At 40.6% G+C, this 23,211-nt stretch overlaps 1 protein-coding gene across 2 annotated transcripts in view; it reads right to left on the bottom strand.

The window, feature by feature from the left end:
* The window catches only part of GALM (galactose mutarotase), a 98,727-nt gene that overhangs the window by 32,762 nt on the left and 42,754 nt on the right, over positions 1 to 23,211 (bottom strand). For both annotated transcript variants that reach the window (XM_010967667.3, XM_045504773.2), the window contains exons 5-7: positions 12,962 to 13,579; positions 6,013 to 6,167; positions 2,209 to 2,415 (exon numbers count right to left, since the gene is read on the bottom strand). In XM_010967667.3, coding sequence (XP_010965969.1) covers positions 2,209 to 2,415; positions 6,013 to 6,167; positions 12,962 to 13,151 — 552 coding nt within the window. In that variant the 5' untranslated portion in view covers positions 13,152 to 13,579. The remainder of the gene's footprint in view (positions 1 to 2,208; positions 2,416 to 6,012; positions 6,168 to 12,961; positions 13,580 to 23,211) is intronic.

Here is a 23,211-nt window from a genome sequence, read left to right as displayed (position 1 = left end):
ATCCCAGAGGGCAAATTTTGATTTGTCTATGCCAATCATGGTGGTCTAATTCCTTTGTTGGTCACTGAGTTAAGTAGGGCATAAGACATAGTTCTGGCCAAGAAAATGTGACAGAAGGCCTGCTGAGGAGCTTCCAGGAAGAGTTTTATTCATTCTTAAAAATGGAACATTAGAGCTGTGAAAAAAAGGAATTGGTCTTTCTTTTTGTCTCTGGATGTGACTATATGAAGAGGTGATTTCTAGAGCTGTGGCAATCATCTTGTGACCATGAGGGGAAAAGCCTGAAGACAAAAACCATAATACTGAAGAAGCAGAATGGAATGATGAGAGAACTTGGGTCCTTGAGGACATACCTACCCAGTCATACCAGGACTGTAGCTATTGCTTTTTATCTCACGTTGCCCCAAGTCTGCTTTCATAGCTCTTTAGGCAAAGTTTCAGTTAAAAAAAAAAAAAAAAAAGAAAGAAAAAAGTTCACCCAGTTTTGCATTAGATAAGAAAGAACAGTCAAGAAAACCCCCAACCAACCTACAACCTACATACCTTTTCCATTCTTTGAAAAACACAGTGCTCTCCTCCCCCCAGGCCTCCAACACTCAAACTTAGATGTGATGAGTCAAAGTTCGACTCCGAGTAGGACAAAAATACTGCTTATTAAATTAAAAAAAAAAAAAAAAAGAAAATATATAAGATGAGCTGACTGTTTTAAATATCAAATTTTGAGCTATTTCCCTGAGGACAGTTTAAGACACATAATGTTTTTCCAGGTAGGGCAAGAGATGTTCTGAAAATACAGAAGACCCAGGTGGGATTACTGCCCATCAACCCTTACCTAAGTGTTCCAAAAGGCTGATGGCCCCCACCTAGCCTCATCCCTGACCTAGTGGCTGTAGATTTGAGCTGCACTTACTAAGACAGCACACAGAAGAGAGCTGACTCTGACCACCTTCTAGGTGGGGTCTGTGATCCTGGAAACTATTTAACCTCTGAAAAGAAATTTAGAAATACCCGTTACTCTAAGTCCCTGTAGAACTTCACGCCTAAGTTCTCTTTCTAATTCTGAATATATTCCTTGAGACCACCCCTCTGGTTATAAAATAATATGTCTTAAGCATACAAAAATGTGGAAACTAGTGAAAAATCACCACGATCTACTACCCACACAAAACTATTAATATTTTGTTCTGTTTCTGCCAAGTTTCTTTCTGAAGTTATTTTAAAAAGTGGGGTCTTCATGCCAATGATTGCAGAGCCTCTTATGGCTATGCATGTTTGTTTTGCTTTTGTTTTTTGATTTGTCTTTAAGATCTCAAGAAAAAGGGTGGATGTTCCTGAAGAGAAGGAACAAGCTAATGAAGAACCATCTTTCTTATTTCCAAAGGAAGGACCTCAGAAATTATGTAAGAACCAATTAACTCATGCTATTTGAAAAAATCCTAGGGAAAAAAACCCCCAGCAGATTAACAGCAAACTCCTAAAAAGGTATACAAATGCAAGGCAATACTAGTTGGCTATGAATATCTTGTGGTAGGAAATCATGTCAAAGGGATTCAAGTATGGTGGACAATAATGAGTTCCTCAGATGAAAAGGAAGTCATAGATAGAATCTACAGAGCTTAGCCAAGCTCTCTATTCCATCTCATGTAATAGCCTCCTCAACAAGCTAAAATACCGTTAGGAGGGAATGAAGTAGTTTAGAAGGAATTACCTAAGGGGCGCTGTCAGTGTCTCTCCACTACTCTTAGGATGGGCTGTACGGTGGGAGCATACAAATATTGGCGGCATATCTAAAGGGGCCAGGCTAAGCACATTTCTGAGGATCCAAGGGTGGGAAAGTGCCTTAATTGGAAGTAATCCTGGGGGGCTGGGGTAGGCGTGGAACAGGAGAAGCAAATGTAAGCACATGCTACAGTTAGATGAAAGGGAGTTCTTGACATAGCTAGTTATTTGTCTGAGAATGTGGGGCAGCACGATGTATTCATTCTATCTTTCCCTACAACATCCGTTTGTTGAGCACCTACTATGAGCTAGATGCTTTGCTGGGCACTTTTACTCACCATGGGGGTGACTCCATCGCCAGAGTAATTCCATCCTGGGTTAGTCTCTCCAGTCACCCCCACAGGTCATCCCACAAAGCACATCGCAGTAGAGAAGAGGCAAGTTTGACACTTAACACTGCAGCAGGTGAGCAGAAGCAAGTTCACTTACCTGGCCTGCCAGGTTGAAGTAAGAATGGTTGGTCAGATTGACTGGTGTAGCCTGACTGGCTTGTGCTCGATAGTTGACCACGAGCTCCCTGCCATCCAGCGTGTATGTCACCCAGACTTTTAACTCTCCAGGGTAACCTTCCTCTCCATCTGGGCTGACCCGCGAGAACTCCACGCCATTTGACAGCACCCGAGGGGTCCAGAGGACCTGGAAGAAAGTGTTTTTAAAGCTGTTTAGTCACTCCAATCCCAAGCTAAATGACACATTTCAATATTTAAAGGCAACTCAGAATCTAAAAAATAAAACAAACTAGTGAATATTAAAAAAACAGAAACAGACTTACATGATATTGTCAATTATACCTCAATAAAAATTCTTTAAAATATATAAAGACAATTTATTCTAGGAAGAGAGGTGGTTATATAATCACTAAGGTGGCTGAATGATAAATAGCCTAGATTTTAATTATTCTAAAATTTTGTTTTACCTGGAAAAATGTCTTTTGAGAGAAAAAGTTTTCTTCTTTACCTAATCACATTTCCCATACTCGTTCTCCCTAAATTTACATGTATATTATCTACAATAGCTACACATAGCTAATAAGACAGTGGATTTGAATCAAGTGGTCTGATCCTGAGCCTGCTCCTTTATTCCACACCATTAGAGGATGAGGTAGCCAAAGACCCCCCCTAGACCCTTTGGGGAGCCCTGGGGTCACTAGTAAAGGGGCCTTTTGCAGACACAAGACCTCCTTTTGTTGGGTGCTCATCAGCCACTGACCTGGTACTCTACATAAACCACTTTGTAAGGTAAGAATTTGGTTGAACCAAATGAAATTACCATCTTTATATGTCAAAACAGTTGAACACTGGCAATTTCACATGACTCCAGCTAATGATATTACCCCCATTTTACAGATGAGCAAATTGAGTACAATGGAGTTAACTCGCCCACTTCCACCTCCCACATTCCAAAGGATGGAGAATCTTTTCATACTTGATTAAAGGGAAAAAAAAATCTTATTACACATAATTAGTGACAGAGCTAGGATTCAAACTTAGCCTGACAGTCTACACTATTCCACGTTACTTTAAGTGAATGTTTTGTTCCTATCTTCAGTTTCAAATAGCAGAGCTGAGGCCAAACACTGTCCTTCCAAATAAGAGTTTGAAGATAATAGCTTCTGTGGGCCAGAGGACTGGACCACAAGCCCAGGCTCTGCCCACCTACTCCTGGCATGGCCTGGATCTCTTATGGACACTGCATTTGCCAGGAAGGGGAGCTCAGTGGGAGCAGAGGTCTCTGCAATCACCTACAGTGAAAGCAACTGGTATTTGAAACAAATTCACTGACTTAAGTGAAAAGTTAATTTTACACCCTAATTATCCCCGGAAATGTTGAACTTTCAAGACACTTAAAATATAAACCCTGTTATATGGTGTGATTAAGAAAAGAATAGGAGAAGGGAGGGTATTAAAAAAAGGATCCTACTATATAGCATGGAGAACTTAATTCAATACTTTGTAATAAACTGTAATGGAAAAGGATATGAAAAAGTATATATATGGTAAGTGAATCACTTTGCTGTACACCAGAAACAAACACAACATTGCAAATCAACTACACTTCAATTAAAAAAAAAGAACCAACCCTGCCCATAACCTTAAATTTCAGACTTTTAGCCTCCAGAACTGAGAAAATAAATTTCAGTTGTTTATACCATAAAAAAAGGAAATAAGAAAATAAAAGGAATCCCCTAAATAGAAAATTTTAGGAATAAAATATTTGAAATAAAATGTTCTTAACTTGCTACCGAGTTTTTCTCCCTTAGAGAAAGGACACAATGGAAAGATATTTGTGTAAACCAGTATTATCAGATAAGTATAATTCTGTGGAAAGTATAATTCCTATTCATGGAAGACTTTCTTTGACTCTATAGTTTCCAAATTTTCTGAAAATTTCCAAATTTGCATATCTAGTCCTACAGACACCATTTCTAATCCTGTCAGGTTACTTAAATTTCATCTTTTAAAAGAATGTGTTGGTATAAATAGAAAAACACACACCTCCAAACCAATAATTATTCAGTAATTGTTGAGCTCAAATACAACTTAAAACAAAGTTCATGTGATACTGCGCACATTACTTCATGAAAACCTACTGTTCAAAAACTTTCAGTGGCTCCATGATTAGTTCCAATTCTTTCCCCGCCCCTCTGTGGGCTGTTGCACAGCCATTCTCTCCAGTATCCATTTATTAAATGAAATGCTGACTCTTCTTCAAGAGCAGTTCAAATCTCACCTCGCTTGTTGCTATCAATCTGTCCAGATCCAGTTCCTATAGCATACCACTGGCATCTGTATCACAGGCTTGTTGCCTGTAACCATTACTTGTGTAAGGGTCCGGCTCCCTCACTATGTTGGAGTCTCCAGAATCCTCATCTATTTACGCTCTCTGGTCTACACAAGGGGCTCAGCAGGCACAGTGCATTAAAAGATAGATGTACTCATTCTCTTGCTACGTTTGTTCATAAGGGCACATCCATTAAGCGACACCACAGAAAATACCACAGTGGAACGAACCAGAACAAGGTGCTGTCCTGAGGCTCTTTTGAAGATCCCTTTCCAAACGAAGCTGTGCCTAACTTCCTGTGGTTGAGGTCTGCCCATGGGCCTGGCACATCCCAGAGACCCTGTGCCCTAGTATTACCAGGATAGAGGCTACTCTCTGCCTTCATGCTTCCCTGGTGGGAGGAGCCCTACATGGAGGAAAAGGGAAGTGATGGAGCCGTCTGGCTCCAAGCCACAAACAGGAAGCTGGTAGGACAGGGGAACAGAGAGTGACCAACTTCCTTAACGGGGCAGGAGGCAGGAAGAGGCAGAAAAGAAGAAACTGTGATTCTTAGCTGTCATACATGTTTCTCTCTTCTCTGACTCTTCTAGGAAACAGCCTGAGTGGTATAATTTAAAGAAAACTACCAAAATTACCTTTCGGAAGCTGACAAGTGAGAGAGTCACTAGGGTTAACCTGCAGACTCCCACACAGCTTCAAGTAGGAGGTCAGGCATTTGTACCTCAGGGAGAAGCTGTTTGATCAATTTGTTTTCCTAACCTGGTTTTTCAGGGATTCACGTGGGGAATGGAGTTTTAACGTGGAAAGGGGGAACTGGGGAGAATCTAAGGTCATTTTGAGGCCTGAGGCACTTCCGTGGAAGGCAGGCCTGGATGTGGCACCACACAGCCCAGGGAAGAGGCTCACTGGCTGATACAGGGGGTGTGTTGGATTGGGGGCACCCAGAGCAACCATGGAGGACAACAGCAACTGTAGTATAGGAATGAGGGCTGCCTTGGGTCAGGCAGCCCAACTTAGGCACTATGTGGCCTTTCAGAGCTTCAGATTTCTCCTTTGGTGATAATACAGGGTTCTAGTAAGAATGGGAGATAATATATGCAAATGTATTGTGCAGAAAGTGGCAGGTATTATTTTTAATCCACTTTTCTGTTGTGCCTAAGGTCCACCCAACTCTCTGATCCCAAATCTGTGAGAAAGGTGTTCCCTGTCTTTCAAGTTGAGGGCTGTCAACCTTTCACTCTGGGTTCCCCAGCCTATTACAGTCAGATGAGCTAGAGAAGGATGGGTCCTGGAACAGAGCCAGCACATCTGCTCCCCAACCACTCCTCTTTCCTGTATCACCTTACTGTGCATTTGCTCTAGGACCTACAGTTGTGCCTGGAAAACAGATTTGTTGGAAGGTACTTAGTGAAATGTGCTAAGAGAGGACTCTGTCCAATGCTCCAGACTCACCTTGTCAAACCCTCTGACTCCTCCATGCAGGCTGTTGGGCCCGTTGTTAATGGCCAGTTTATACTCCTTCCCATCCAACGTGAATGTTCCTTTGGCAATTCGGTTGGCCACCCTTCCAACCACTGCTCCAAAGTAGGGCTGCTTTTGGAAGTACCCTGCAAGGACATGGGATGACAGAGTCTTTTAAAACTTCAAACCAAAGATGAGGCTCACACCACTGTCCACTTCCTTCTGTCGGCAACTTGGTCACATTCACGTCCTCATGGAAAAATTGTGTTCTTTACACATGAACTTTTCCCTTTCTAAAAGTAATTCATGTTCTTCATAAACATTTAAAAAGAACTTTGTAAAGCATAGAGAAGAAATTTAAATCATCCCGATCTCATCACTAGAGAGAATGAACCACTGTTACACACTGTAAGTATATCTTTCTGTCTGTAAGTATATGTCTGTGTGTGCTTTTCTTGTTTTTATACAACTGGGGACTTCATACACATGCTGCCTTGTAATCTGCTTCTTTCTAGGCCAATTTTTCTAACTAAAAATTATATTTTTGTGTACTCTTGAGAAGAAACTATCTTATACTTCTCTTATTATTTTTTAAAAACATTAGTACATAAAAATAACCTTTAAAGAGCATTAAATACACAAGTATATAGCTTAGGCTTACCAGAGGAAATCTAGGATGCCCAGTTAAGTCTGAATTTCAGATAAACAGTGAATAATTTTTTAGTATAAGTATGTCCTTATTATTATTATACATGGGCCATACATACACTTAAAACATAATCATTTACCTAAAACTCAAATTTCATTGGGTGTCCTATATTTTTATTTGCTAAATCTGGCAACCTTAATAAAGAGAAAAACATGAAAACCTTCCTTCAACTCTTAACTCCTTTCCCTCGCAATGATAACCACCACTAACAGTCTGAGATATATACAGTTCTAACTGCTTATTTTTGTTTTTTAAATTAACTACATATAAGCACAAACAAATACACACATACATGTTCTACATAGAGACTCAGATTATATACATTGTTATCAAATGTCCTAAGATCCCTCCATGTGTCTACATATCCATCTACCATATTCCTTTTGTCAGCTACATGGTATACTGATGAGTGTAAACTGTTGTTGGGCGTCGAGTAACAAAAGTCCCCAAGTGCCAAACACTTTTCTTGGTTTTGCTTCATCTGCTCTTGTTTTAGTTCTTAATAGACTTTATTTTTTTAGAGCAGTTTTAGGTTCAAACAAAACTGGCAGAATGTACAGAGATTTCCCATATACTCTCTGCCCTCACACATGCATACCCTCCCCTATTATAAAATTCCCCAACAAAGTGGTACATTCATTATAATTGATGAACCTACATTGACACATCATTATCTCCCAAAGTCCATAGTTCACACTAGGGTTCACTCTTGGTGTTGAACATTCTATGGGTTTGGACAAACATATAATGACATACATCTATCATTGTAATATCATACAGAGTATTTACACTGTCCTAAAAATCTTTTGTCCTCTGCCTATTCATCCCTCCCATCCCACTAGCCCCTGGAAACCACTGATTTTTTTACTCTCTCCATAGATTTGCCTTTTTCAGAATGTCACAGAGTTGGAATTACACAGAATACAGTCTTTTCAGATGGGCTTCTTTCACTTAGTAATAGGCATTTAAATTTCTTCCATATCTTTTTGTGGCTTGATAGCTCATTTCTTTTTAGCATTGAATAATATTCCATTGTCTGGATGTACCACAGTTTATTTATCCATTCACCTACTGAAGGACATTTTGGTTGCTACCAAGTTTTGGCGATTATGAAAAAAGCTACTATAAACACCCATGTGCATGTTTTTGTGTGGACATATGTTTTTAACTCCTTTGAGTAAATACCAAGTATGATTGCTAGATTATATGAATATACGTTTAGTTGTCTAAGAAAATGCCAAACTATGGTCTCCCAAAGTAGCTGTAACCACCAGCAATGAGAGTTCCTGTTGCTCCACATCCTTGTCAGCATTTGTGTATCAGTGTTCTGGATTTTGGCCATTCTAATAGATCTCAATGTTGTTTTAATTTGCATTTCCCTTATGACATATAATGTGGAACAAATTTCATTTGCTTTTCAGCTCAAAAATGTAAAAGCAGAACTTTTTCCAAAAATTATTTGGCTATAGCTCTTTTTGACTCCTACCTTGACAAAGCCCCTACTCTCTGCCCCCCACGTGCTTGGCATCAGAGACTAGGACAAATCCAAAAGCAAGGCTACGGCCTCACGGGCTTGCAAGAATTCCCTCAGAAGGGACCACTTTCTGTTGACAATTAATAAGCTCACAGAGGTAAGAAGCACTTGTCAGACCTTGGTTAATTAAGATGAAGTTTTTAAGGATTAAACCATAAGGACAGTAGAAACCACTGCTCCCAACTGTCTCTGAGAAAGTCTTCAGAACAAATGGACTTTACACTATTTTCATATATTACTAAGCTTTTAAATCAAATCAGAATTAAGAAAAGTGACAGTCTCCAAATTCTGAATAGGACTAAAAAGCTTGTTATGAAAAGTAGAAAATACTGTTTTCCATGAGAACGGGCAGTTTCTACGTCATGAATGTTGATTTAATCAAGTCAATTGCTGATGTGGGATAATGGTTAGAAGAAAAATTTGTCCTTTCTCTAGGCAAGGGACTGCCCAGAATATATCAATAAGTGCTTAACAAGGGGTATGGCCCTTTCCACTCCTCTAACATCCCAAAGATTCCAGTTATGACACCCACCCCAAGCCTTAGCCATTAGCCAGAGTGCCTGAAAGTCTCAAATAAAATTTCTCATGATTCTCAGTCAAAACATCCACATCCTGAATGACTTTCTTTTTGCTTTTTTGAGGAAAACAAACACTATTTTAATTGACAAATGCTTTAAGCATCCCAAATATTTTATATATTTTTAAATGGCTGATAGTTGTCCCAGACGAATCTCCATGCCATTTTGTGTATTGTTAACAAAGTGAAATAAAAAGTTCAGAGTGTGAGGGAAGATATTTGGGGGCAAAAGAAGGAAAGGAGATTAAAATTATTAATTGTTCACTATAGTCAGACACAATCACAGCCAATAGCACATCTGATCATCATTATCCATTTGTTTCAGACGAAATAGGTCTAGAGAGGTGAAATAACTTGCCCAAGGTCACAGTTTTAAGGGACAAAGCAGAGATTTAAACTAGGAATCCTCAATGCTCCTATAAGGACACTCTTGGCCACCTGGAATATGGCCATCTGTAAAAAACCACAGTCTCTAAACCGGTCCCTTTTCTTCCCACTCCCTTTTATAAACTCAGGTTTTTCCAAAAGCACTAAGTTTATTTTTTCTAATCTTTCCATGATGGTTCTCATGGCAGTAATAGCTGGGTGTTGGTGTTAACTGGGGGAAAGATAAAGGGGAAGGAATCACATTGCATGTATGAGTAGGTTATTTATACCTGTAGCTTATAAGCAAATATTCTCATCACTGGTTTTAAAAGAAGTCATAATGACTGCAGGTGGAACATGCAGATGAAAAACATTTAAAGATATTTTCAACACAAAAAAATGGCAGGAAAAAAAGAAAAACAAAAAACAAAAAACCTCAGGAGGCACTACTGATTTTCTAGCCTTTACCAAACAGTCATAAGATTTGCCTTTTTAGAATTCTACAGAAGATCTCATTTTCCTAGGGAGGAATTGAACCATTCTGACCTCTGGTCATGGCCATCGTCCAAGTAGTTTATATAATCTATCTGGGAAATTGGAGATAGTTCACATCTAACCTGACAATTACAAAAGGACCATGTCTCATGGAATTATTCATGCTTCTCTCTTCCCTGTGGCTCAAAACATTTCTGGGACATGATAATGTGAAGACAACCACTTACTCTGTCACATCTTATTGCTTTAAACTGTTTGCCTCAGTTTGTACAATACTTACCTACCCAGACATTCTAAAAGACTAGAGTGAAAATTAAATCTCCTTCCTATTCCTGTACCCCAGCTACCTTTCTTTTCTTTTCTTTCTTTCTTTACCTTCCTTCCTTCCTTCCTTCCTTCCTTCCTTCCTTCCTTCCTTCCTTCCTTCCTTCCTTCCTTTCTTCCTTTCCTTCCTTCCTTCCTTTTTGTTCCTGAAGGAGGTAGTTAGGTTCATTTATTTTTTTATTTTAATGGAGTTACTGAGGATCCAACCCAAGACCTCGTGCATGCTAAGCGCACACTCTACCACTGAGCTATATCCTCCCTGCTAGCTACCCTTCTTAAAGACATCTCTGTCACCAATTTCTTAACATGGGTTTTAACACACTAGGATTGATCAAAATAGTAGCAGACCACCATTTCACACTATTCTGATTGAGACAATTATGCTGCCTGTTACGACATATATGAAGTCTTCCGTATCTTTGACAATACTAAAAAACGGAAATACTACAAAATGTACTAAATATGACAAAAACATAAAGACAGGGCTTTAAAAACAGAACAAAGGTCCACTTGCAACTCAAAGATGGCTGAACATATTAGAAAGCCTTATTAGATATTCTGAAGGCTTTTTTCTTTTGAAAATAGCTTGCCCTCTTTAAATAATTAAACTATGTAAATTTTAACATTGGATTGAAAATGTCTGTCTTGATCTAGCACCTAGAGTATTTTAGACGCTTTGATTCCACCTGGCATTTTGTGACGCCTGTGATGTATCCTGGTAAAAAAAAATGCTATTTAACTTTCTCAAGAGATGTTAATAACAAGGAGGGCAGCACAGCTAATACAAGCTAGATCATTGTAATCCGAGGGGATTTATTTTTTCTCCATCTGGGGATAATACTTTCTTTCACCTAGACTCCCGCAAGACTCAGGGGTACACAGTGACAATTATATTAATGCCCTGACAAAACTGGCATTTCTGTGCCTGGTAAGAAACTGGTGCTTTCCAGGTGCCATGTCATCCTGGCACACGTTTCATGTGAATTCCACAAAGGTGCCTTGTGCTTTAAGATCCACGTGACTCTCACATCAGAACTAAAAAAAGTAAGAAGCCAGTGTGTGGACAAGCGTGTGTACATATGTGTATGTAGGGTGAGGGTAGTCCCCTCCTGAATGGTGATAAGGCAGAGATGGAAATGAGGTGATAAAAGCAGTTGGTTATAGCTTGTCAGCTCCAATGCTTTACTGGCTCCGAAATTCTAGGATTCCATTCTCCTTGGATCCCATCAGGCAATTTTGCACCAGTCAAGTAATCTCTGTGATTCTGCTTCAGTCTAGCAAATGGTTATGCTAACAGAGGTGATTCAGCAAAAAATAATTCTAAAGAATTCTCTTTCGTCAGTTGTCAACTCTCTTGCCTTCTGACTCTGAAGACAGAAGATATGATCACCCACTCCCAGAAGCTGAATGGGACGTGGAGAACAAGGTGAAGTGGGGAAGGTTTTCCCCAGGCCCTGCACCCTCCTACCAGTGAGACTCACTGAAATTACCAAAGAAATTCTGCTGAAGGTTACCTACCCCTTCTCCAAGCCAAGCTGTGAAGGCTCCAAAGCAGTCAAAGACAACCAGAGGGCAAAGAATAGGATCTTTAGGAATATTTTTTATAATACATTTTGTCAAGGAAATGGGCCAGCTTCGGTATCCTAAGGGAAAACCAATACTCTCAGTTTTCTATTGACCTCTAACCTTGAGCCATGTTACATATCTAAAGAATCACACAGACAAAAAAAGACATTTACAGTAAAACCTCAGATCTCCTCTCTAACAGATTTTGTTCATTCCCTGACCACTGAGCAGAGAGAATTAATTCTCAAGCAGGTGTCCTTTGCCAACTTTATCTCAGACCTCATTTTCTGTCTGGCTACTTGGGTGTGCCACGAGGGAGCAAGCAATGTGTACATTTTCCCTTGTCCCGACCAAACTGCAATTTTAATTATTTATTTATGCAATTATTTGGCTAAGGTCTATCTCCACATCTAAACTGCAAGTTCCATGAGGGTGAGAACTTTGTCTGTCTCACTGAATGAAATAACCGAATCAACAGTCTTTGAATTAATGAATATTAATGTAGACACTAAGAATTGAACCCAGGACCTCATGTGTGCTAAGCATGCGCTCTACCGCTGAGCTATACCCATCCCCCTGAATATTAATGTTCTTAATTGCTGATTCCCAAAGAATAAAAGTCCACCCAAGTTATAAGGAGACTTGTTTCTAGACAATAAGTTGTTCTTCCATGTCCTTTCAACATGTGGTTGTTGGGGGAGGGTGCAGCTCAGTGGTAGAGCGTGTGCTTAGCATGCACGAGGTCCTGGGTTCAATCCCCAGTACCTCTGATAAAATAAACAAATAAATAAAATAAACCTACACGTGGTTGTTGATCAGCCAGGGGGTGCTGGGCACTGTACCCCACAGGCCAAAGCGCATAAGCTGTCTGCACCCTCTGAGCTTACCTTATGGAGCATTTGTGAGACAACCAAAACCCAAAGAGAATCTGATCAAGGAGAAAGGAAGTAGAAGATGCTGTCTTTGATTTTTTTTTCATTCATCAGGAAGGGCAAGAGGGAAGAGCTGGGAGCCACACCTCCTCTAGGGTGCACTTTTCTCTCTCTCCCTCCCTCACAGAGATCTGGCAGATCAAAGATCGCTCCAGGGTTGCTGGAGTTTTATCTTACCCTCAACTGATTTTTTAATTAAGGCAAGGCCTGAATGTATAACCCAGAGTCCAAGCCCTACAGCTGTTTCCATGCATTTTGCCTTTTTCCAAACACTGGATCCCAACATAGTGAGTTAGCCCGGATCCAAGCAAGCCTGACGGTCACAAACTCGGTACTTCCCCTCGGTCCCTGCACCCTGCATAGCGAGCAGCCAGTGTGGGGCAGTGTGCGCGGTGGGCCTGGGGTCCGTCCGTAGCCCGGGACTGAATTCAACCCACCTTCCAATTCGGCAAAGCCGAGCACCACGTCTGAGGCTCTGCCCTGCCTGTCTTTTACCTCCAGGGCCGTGATGGTGCAGCCCCAGGACATGATGTCCACTCTTAGCTGGTCTGACTGCAGCTGGAACTTCTCCACCGTCCCTGCCCCCAAGGGCAGTTCCCCAAACACGGCTCTGGTCACCGAAACCATGGCGAAAGCTCGAGCTGTGCCGCTGCTCCTGGGCCTTCGAACTCCCGCCGCCAAACCTGGAGCGACAAGTTTACTGGAGAAGGGCGGGACGCGGCTCAGACTCCTCCTCTTCCTTGCCTGGATTTAGGGAGTGACCACTCCCACAAAAAAAATCCTCCGGGGCACTAATCATTCCTTTGCCTGAGGATAGCACGAAGGCACTTTGCCGCGGGGTTGGCAGTATCCAGCCAGTTGTTTTCCTTTGCTAACCCTGGATGCATTGCATGTTGGGAGTGATAGTCTTTGGAAGGTGAAATTGCATGTTGGGGCCTGTAGTCTTTCTAAACCCAAATCCTGAATCTGCAGGATTCTATTCCATTCTCTGGCCGAGGTTTTCAACGTGCAATGAGCTCTCCATTAATATTGGTGGCTGACTTTCAGATAAAATGCTGGAAAATACAGAGATTACAATTAGAACAGTGAGGAGAGGAAGAGGTGGAATTTTTGGTGTTTTCTTTTTTTTCTTTTTTTTAAGAGGGTGAGGTAATTAGGTTTGTTTGTTTATATGGAGGTACTGGGGACTGAACATAGGACCTCATGCATGCTAAGTACGGCTCTACCACTGAGCTATACCTTCCCCAAGAAATTTTGGTTTTTAAGTTAACTCTGATCCAGAGGGGAAAGAAGTACAGAAGTAGTTTAAAGAAGGGGTAAATAATTGCAGGTTTCTCTGCGTAATGACTGAAGATCCATTCTGTTTGTCCACACAAACAGCTCTGAACAAGTTTCTTCTGAAGTCACGGCCCAGAGGCTCTCCTGATGCCAGCCTGGAGTTGCAGCCTGTACAGAGTCACATGTAGATGGATAAGGGCTTAGCTATATGAAGGAGATCAGAGGCAGCCTCTGACTTTTCTGTTCTTCAGGAGACTGGGAAAGGGTCTTGGGTATCTATCTCATCTTGTTCCTGAAGTCCAAAGTTCCTTTAAGAAGGGATTAAGGAGGGGGAGGGTATAACTTAAGTGATAGAGCACATGCTTAGCATGCTATGAGGTCCTGGGGTTCAATTCCCAGTACCTCCTCAAAAAACAAATCAACCTAGTTCCCCACCCCACCCCCCAAAAAATAACAAGAAGGGATTAGGGATTCATATTTATTAAGGTCCTCATCAATGTCAGATACCATAATTTTATTATCTCCTTTCCATAAGGAGTAAAAGGCTTTAAGTCTGTACTGCTGGGAGAGGAAAAACACTGAAGTTATTAAATAATTGTTATGCTTTGGTGTGTCTCAGACTTATATAAGAAGTTTTTAAAATGCATATCCCCAGGCCCATACCTGAAATGTCTGATTCTGTAAGTCTAGGGTGAGATTCAGGAGTCTGTTTTTTTCACAGGTTGCTCAGATTATTCTAATGCAGTTTATCAGAGACCAGACCCTGAGAAATATTGCTCCAAATTTCGATAACTAACCTCAGACTTTTTTTCTCCCAAAAAAGGCTCCAACGGCTGAGGACTAAAATAGAGCTACTAAAGGCCTTAATAGGATTGTCAGATAAAATACAGGGGCCTATGCATTTCTCTGCTAAATCTGTCCACTCCATACAGTACTGGGCCTAGGAAGGGGGAAGATTCTGGAAGCCTGATGACATGTTTTACTTGACCATCTGCATACTCATCTAGTCTTTGCAATGCTGCTTTTGATCTGGTTCCTACATACTTCAGAGGGGATCCAACTAGACTGTGGTGAGTGCCAAAATGCATCTATTAGGGAATTAGGAGAATTGGAATCATACTCCTGGAATCAGATGCTAATAAAACAAAACCGTCTCTTAACCCTATCTGTTTGAGTAGTTTGAAGGAATATTTAACATTCTTGCCACAGAGCCTCAGTTCTCATTCATGAATCAGGGGAACTCTGATAGCAAAGGAAAAAGAAAGCTTGCAACAAGCTTCAGTGAAGCATAACATGTAATAACAAAAAGACCCAAACAAATCAAATTATAGACTACACCGCACTCGTACAGTAACTGATAGGCACTCTTGGTGCTGCTTCATCAGAAATTCTCATGAATTCTGCAACCCTCATCAGCCCACTTAACATTTATGGCTGATTCATACACAAGCCCTTTCAGCAAAGCTGTGTTAGCAAGGATGTCTTAGAATGTCTTCTGTGATCTGTAGTCTTTTCTCAGCCACCAGTTCTCAATGTTCTGCCAAGCTCGTATTGTCACAGAAATAAATAAATGCATTTGGATGGCCAGAGCCAAGACACTAGTGGGTGTCTTATAACTCGGCTTGGTAGAAAATGAAACATACCATGATGTCCCTTTAAGAGGTACACTTATTTCATTTTCCTTTAGCTTTGAAGAGTTTAACATATTGTCCTTGTGCTAAGTCAACTGTCAGGCACAAACCTTGATTTTTCTTACCAAAATATCCTATTTTCCTAGTTCCACAGTGATACACTAAAGGAATATTTATTCACTTAAAGAAAAAGAAGATGATGATGATGATTAAATCTAAGGAAATATTCTCCCTCCCATATGTTGGATTAGATCAGAAGTAAGGTAGTAATCTTGAAAATGAGGCATTCTCAAATTCTAGGAGGCATTTATTTCTATTTTGGGAATAGGGGCAGAGAGTGAGATTACAAGATAAAAGGAGTAGAAATTGTGACACATGTCAAAGAAGAGTTACTTAAGGTGGATACCTTTTTCTTCAACCAGAGAGTGAGGTATCAAGACGGACAGGTAAAGAATAAGGTCTGTTCCTCTTCTCAGCTGGAGGTTAGTCCCCAAAGCTGAGTGCTAGGGGAGTCAGGAAAGGGGAAACCTGAGCCTTGGACCCTGGGTGGCACCTCCTTATTCTAAACAGAAACTGCAAGTGGACTGTTTCTGGGATCCATCAGATCCTAAGCCCATGAAGATGGCTCCAAAGCCTTAGGCTGTTGATAGGCCACCACACAGAGGAAATTCTCTGAGCTAAAATGATAAAACCAACTCACAATACCTCACAATTAGTCAACAAAGAAACCTAGAATAGATTCTCTTCAGTCAGGTTGATACCTGACCACCCTCCTGTTCCCCTTCTTATTGTTCTGAAATCCAATAGTGTTTATTGCCAGTTCTCTTCATTGGGTACTCAGTATGCACTGTCTTAGATCATTTCTTAATCTTTCCATGAATACATTTTGTTGTTATTGTTTATTCAACTATTGGGGCTCCTTGACTCAATATTTTGACTTCCATATTTTTTGTAACCTAAACAACACTCTATTTGGCTTCAGGTGAAAACTACTTGTATCTGGAAGCCAGGAATTCCTGGGAGAATCCCATCAAGTTCACAAGAGGTAGAATTCTTCACAGTTAAATTCAACTCTATTTCATCAACAGTTTTGAAGCAGCTGCTGGGGAACACATTATGGGGGCATATGAAAAGCTGATGAGGAAGACAGATTAAATTTTGTTGTATGGCATGTCATTAATTCATCAAATATTCAATGAGTATGTGCCAGACACTGTGCTAAGTTCTACTTGTACATTGATAGGTAAAATATGATCTTTGCCTTCAAGATGTTTACAGTCGAATATGATATAAATAATTATTATGCTTTGGTGTGTCATCTCTACCCTCCATAAAAGCTTTAGTAAAATCTTCAAAATTCAATTCATAGTCAGTACTGGAACTGACCTCAAGATAGCTATAATTCTAGGCCTGCCCAAAGATGATCAGCCATATTGGAAATATTCCGATATTGGGGATTTCCTAGCACAAAGCAGTGACTGGCAATTTTAGATGCTCAATAAATGATTATTGAGTGAATACATGATAGATTCATATATATAATGTTCTAGTGGAGAGCTGGTTCTGTGCCAGAGGACCTGGGTTCAAGAGGCACCAGAACTTACTGCCTGGGCAATTTGTTCAACCACTTTGGACCTCAGTTTCCTCATCTATAAAATGGGAATCATATCACATGATGGGTCCATCCAATTATTAATTAATCCTAGTAAACAAGGTGATAAAAATTACTGAGCTCTCTGATGAGCATCCTTGTGAATCAGACTTTATTATCTGATACAGAAATTGAAACTTACAGAGGTTAAATAACTTGTTTAAGATCACGTGGTTAGTAAGTCAGGAAACCAGGATTTGTTCTCAGGCAGCTTGACCACAGAGATAGGAGCATTTAACCACTTCCTTACATTTTGCCTAGTGTTGTGGTCAATTGAGACCATGGATTCCAAAGCACTAATTAAACTATAAAACATTACATCAATGTAAAATATTCATCATCTAATTTTTATGGTAATTGAAAGTTTTAAAAAATCAGTGTCTGGAATTCGGTCACATTGGGCTCAAGAGAGCACTGCATTCACTTACTGTGGGCAAAAAAGAGCGCAAGGAGAAGAACTAGTCCTTGGCACCCAAAGGCCCTGGAAACAAGGCACTCATCACCTCCAGACCTATTATATATTCATTTCTTTATTTATTATCATATCTCCTGCCAAGAAAATGAAGCTTCAGGAGAACAGATTTCACTGCTATATCCTAGTACCTAGAACAGATTAGTAGGTCACTAAAAAATATTTGTTGAATGAATGCTTGATTGCTAGAAAGGACGTGAAGCATCTCTCTGACAAAGCTGGTGTAAATTTCAATTGATAAAACCACTCTAGAGGACAACTTGTCAATATCTAATAAATTCAAATTGCACATACCTCAGCAATGGCCCCAAATCCAGAAATTCATTCCTTGGAATATACCCTAGATGATCTTTTGCATATAAACAAGAATATTTATGGCAGTAGTTTATGTAAGAATAAAAATTTGGAAACAATCTAAGATCCATCAATTGAAAAATGGATAAAAATATTGATACTTCCGTGTAATAGAATATGACATAACAGGAAAATGAATGCTCTAGGGTTCCACAGATTCTCAGGCATGAATTTCATAATTATAATGTTAAAGGAGAAGTAAAGCAGGGCAGAAGGGTGCAGCTATATCATTTATATCAAATACAAAAAATTGCAGAACAAGCTAGATCTCCGAGGATTTAAGCCATTAGTCCAGGGTCATTTAGCCTGGTAAGTTGTAAAGCTAGGATTTGAACCCAGATCACTTTCCACTCTATCATCCTGCCTCTGATAAGCATTTATAGTCAGATATGGATTAGACACCTCATAGTGCTCTAGAAGCCTTGTTTGTTGATCTTTCCTTAGTTTGAGTCAGTAGTGCCAAGGGAGTAGCTTGGTTGGGGTGGGGGGTCTTTTCTTCCCCCTATTCTTTGATATAAATAACAGATGTTTAAGCAAACTTATGTAAAACAGCTTCAAAACAAATCCTTCATCCAGTCTGTCTGACTTTGATTGTGCCAACCATTTATAGAAATCCTGGAGCCACAACTAGCCTGAGCACATTCTTTGCTTTTATACAGACTCAATACACACTTCTTCCCCCTACCCCTCCCCGTTTTCTGCCTCTGTCTCTCTCTCTCTTTTTTTTTTTAATTGAGGAATAGCCACTTCTGAGTGTATTTTGTGATACTTTCCAGAGTCAGAACTCTTTTATTTCTGGATGGTATAAAGCAACTCAAACTTAGCTTACACAAAAAAGGGAATTTATTGACTAACATAGTGAAAAGTCTAGGGATGAATAGGTATATTCAGGCATAGTTGGATCTGAGCTAAAATTATGTCAGTAGGACTTGGTGTTTCTCTTCCTGTTGGTTCTGTTTTCCACTGTGTCAGCCCTATTTTCAGAACTGCTCTTTCTACCTATGATTTCTAGCATCCCCAGGCTTATATTACCTTATAATAGCAATCTTAGAATAAAGGAAACTTCACATTCCCAATAATATCAACAAAAGTCCCAGTATTGAATTCACTTGGTCATGTGCTCTTCTGAACAAATTACCTGGGGTTTGGTAGTGTGGAGTCAGGCTCACCCAACAATATGGACTGGGAGAGGATGGAGGGGTGATTCCCCAGAGGGAAACCAGGATGCTATTCCCAAAGAGAAAATGGATGCTGGTCAGGTAGAAACAACATGCACCCACCAAAAAGAGTAATGGGACTAATGTCATTTAAGTGTTAGAAGCTGGAAATAAAAAATAACTACACAGGGAACTCTACTAGAGTTCTAGTAGGGAACTCTACTCAAGCATTCAGAATATTTTGACACATCAAAATACCTATGTTTCATAAAAAGCTTTCAACATCTTGTCAGTGGTTCAGTAGCAGGTGTTGCCACATCGTCACTTTATTCTTGTTGTATCTTTGCCTTGATCTCTTGACTAATGTGGTATTGATGTAACTTTGCTGGAACCTTTCTCAACACTTTTAATTACCCTGCTGTTTTTCAAAGGACAGAGCTATCAACGTTTTACAAAGAATGTTAGTTAGCTCAGATCCAGCCTAGCCTGAAGCACATTAATCCCTGCCTTGGAAGAGGACAAGGCGGATCAGGGAATTGCTCTCCAAGTTTATCTGGACTCTATTTCTCACAGTATCATGAGTGAATATAGTTCTCGGTAGAAAGTAGCATTCAAGAAACATTTTAAGACTATCTCACTCAAAGAAATGTGAAGAATTCACTCTCGTGATTTTGCCAGGCTGATTCAGTAAGCTGTGACTCAGTCCTTTCCATGTCTGCTAACCATGGGAACCAGTCATAATGTGATCTTCTTAATTTCTATATTCTACTTGTTCAAGAGGTCTCAACATTTTTTTCTCTTTTTTTGGTGGAGAGGGGTAATTAGGTTTGTTTGTTTGTTTGTTTGTTTGTTTGTTTATTATGGAGGTACTAGGGATTGAGTCCAGGACCTTGTGTATGCTAAGCACACACTCTACCACTGAGCTATATCCTCCCCACTAAAATTTATTTAAAAAAATTTTTTTTGTGTTTTTTGGAGGGGGAAGGTAATTAGGTTTTATTTCTTTATTTAATGGAATTACTGGGGATTGAACCCAGGATCTCATACATGCCAAGCACACACTCTACACACTGAGCTATACCCTCCCCTTAACACTTTTATAATTTCTTGCTTTTTAATGGATCATATTTGGCTCAGCTTCAATGATAAATATCTGACAAGATGTAATAAGCTTTTTTTTTTTTTTTTTTTTTTTTTTTTTGCCAAATCAGAACTTTGAAAAGCAACTGTTTGATTAGTTTAGATTAGGTCTGGCTGCCTGTAACAGAGATCCAAAATAACAGTGGCTTAAAAGAAATATAAGTTGATTCTTTCCTAAAAACAGTCCAGTGGTAAGTATGTGAAGTTCTAGGATTTTACTCTACTTCAAACTAATAAATTACTGTTTCACGGATGCTGGCTGAAGATACAAGATTCTTGGGCCTGAGACAAAAGATTTTATTACTCACTGCATAGCAAGCAGCATGGGCATCATGTTGGTGCTGGTTCCCCATGCCCCTCAAGACCCTTGGAGGCAACATGGAGGGAGCAAGGTGGCTACTCTACACACAGTGGATTTGCATGACAACTGTAATCTACCATTTTTATAGCGAGTGGTGAGCAAGCCTGCTCTTTGTCTGGGAGAAGATGTTACTTTATCCCTTGAGCCTGCTCATTGTGAATTCAACTTTGAGAAATGGCTGGCTGAAGAGCAGTCAGGGTCTTGTATTCTTGGCATATCCAAAAGGGATGTTCAGGGATGCTCAGGCTCACCATTGCTTGTCTCAACAAGTGGTCAAGGTTAGGATGGCAGTTCTCAATGTGGTCACCTGGGACCTAGGCTCCCTCTAACTTGCTGCTTCACATCTCTAGGGTGTGGCCTGTAGTTCACTTGGCCAAGGAGTTATGCTGGCATGTCCACATTTAGAGGAGAAGGGTGAAGGAGAGGAGGCAGGGAGCGAGAATGTTGGAGAAAGGGCAGCCCCCTCCCTTTAAGGACACATCCTGAAAGTTTTATTCTTTACTTCCCTTCATCTCCATTGGCCAGAATTTACTCACATGATCATAACAAACTTCAGGGTAGGTTGGGATATGTATAATCTTAATTATAGGATTCTATTAAAGTAGTATAAAGGAAAAGACATTGGAGATAGCAGTACTTTGACACATTCTTTACTAAAGTTTGCTGGAATTTAAAGAAATACTTTGTACGAACCTTAGAGGTTTGCTAATAGCTGCTTTATTCCTCCCATCCTTTGTACATAATGAGAATCTGAGCCTACGCTTTGGGTAGGCACTGGTGACAGATATCTATGAACACACTCCTGGGATGGGACTGTTATCAGATACTCTCCAGGCACTGCCCAAAGTAACACAAAGGAATCATGTGACTTCCAGGGATCTGGAAGAAGACTTTCTCAATCTGGATTTTATTCCAGTTGATGGTGCATTTGTGAATGTGGTGCTAGAGATTCCAAGGATCAAAGTAGCGAGGTCTAAACAAGCTCTACGTGGAGAGGCTCATCACTGGGTGAGCTCTAGTTGGGTGAGGTTGGGAAGCATTTTGAAGGTGATGGGTCTGTCAGTGGAGGAAGAATCCAAGCCCACAGGATTTCCCCCTAGACCTCACATAACTTACTCCCATAAGAACATGGAGAAACCCAAGTCAGTCAGCCCAGGACAAGGGTTCAAGGGTTATTTGTATCATGAAAGAGGAGACTGAACCAAAGTTGGAGGGAGCAGTTTTTAAGAGTCAGTACTGACCCTGTGTAGTTAGAGTAAGGAATTTCCTAAGGTCAAATGCCTGGGGCATTATCACAAGTAGTGTCTAGCTGAGGGCCCCGGGGATGACCTTGCAGCTGGCAGATGCTCTCCACTAGCTAATGGTGGCTCTGCATTATAGCCCTCTAGTCCCAGGGAAGCTTCTCCTTCATGGAAGACTTAAGCCTCTGATCAAAGTAGAAGCACTCAGCTCACTCAGCTAGTTCATTCCACTTGGACTTCAGCACCTTGAGCCTCAGTCATGTCCTTTGATATTGTGCCATCTTTTACCAAAGTGACTGTGTCTCCCTCCCTGCAGGTGAGTGAGACAATCATTGACCGGGTTAACTTTGTCCTGAACAGGGTCCTAGCAGAGGAAATCTCTGTGAAAAATTACCACACACACGCACACACACACAAAAGACTAAGAATGAGGCCCCTTTGAATGATTTCAGGTATGCCAGAAGCTATAACAAGATGAGTGGCATTGATTGATGAAACTGCGTGGCTACTCCAGGAAGAAAGAGAGACGAGAAGGTGAGGAAGGGAGGGAATAGCATCTTAACAACAAATGCTGGGACAGCAGCATAGCTGGAACCTCAGACATGGGGCCAAGATTGGAAGGCTTATCAGCAAAGACTTTACCTGGACACATTCTGGTGGAAATGGCTGAATGAGCTTATTACAGCAACTCTGAGGCTTGAGGAAAGGCTTGACCACTAATAAACAGCCCAGAGGAACCAGGGCAGAGAATCTAGCTAGATGGAAGGGGTCTGGCAGATACAATATGACTAGGCTCAAAAGATTGAGAGCAGCTCAGGTGGGGTCCAGCCAGAGTCAAGGTGGTCAACTAGTCCATTGATGATTCCAGCAAATGAGCTTGCACGCTATTATAGCACAGGCCCTTAGCTCCGTGGCTTGTTGGAGACTGTCCTCTGGGTGTGCTGTGGATCACAGTCAGTATGTCAGAGGCCTATAGGGAAATTCTGCCCTCCTTTTGGGTAGACTTGAACAGGGAACATTTTAACCCCACTTCTATTCCTCTTCAAAAGGTTAACACTGAATTTAGGTCAGAGAATTGCAACAGAATTGGCCGTTTCTTCTGAGCTTAACCACATTCTATAAAGAAGTGTGGTTACACAAGGGCCAGGTGAAGTCAGGAGACAAAATGTGACAGGCCCCTGTGTAGTGGTTCTTTTTCCCTGACACCACAGCTGACACTAAATGTGTGTCGTTTTTCTACATACCAACCAATTCTATGACACTAACTGGGTGCCAATTTAATTCAATTCTGATACTATCTACCTAGAGTTAGTGCCAGATCATGTGAGTTAAGGGGCTCAGTCCCACGTGCATGCCTTTACTTCAGACCAGCTGCAAATGGGGTACTCAGGCTATTCACTCT

Source organism: Camelus bactrianus, chromosome 15, assembly GCF_048773025.1.
Source record: "Camelus bactrianus isolate YW-2024 breed Bactrian camel chromosome 15, ASM4877302v1, whole genome shotgun sequence".
In the NCBI taxonomy this organism is placed as follows: Eukaryota; Metazoa; Chordata; class Mammalia; order Artiodactyla; family Camelidae; genus Camelus; species Camelus bactrianus.
The sequence above is the reverse complement of the archived record's forward strand: the minus strand, read 5'-3'. Positions and strand labels throughout refer to the sequence as shown.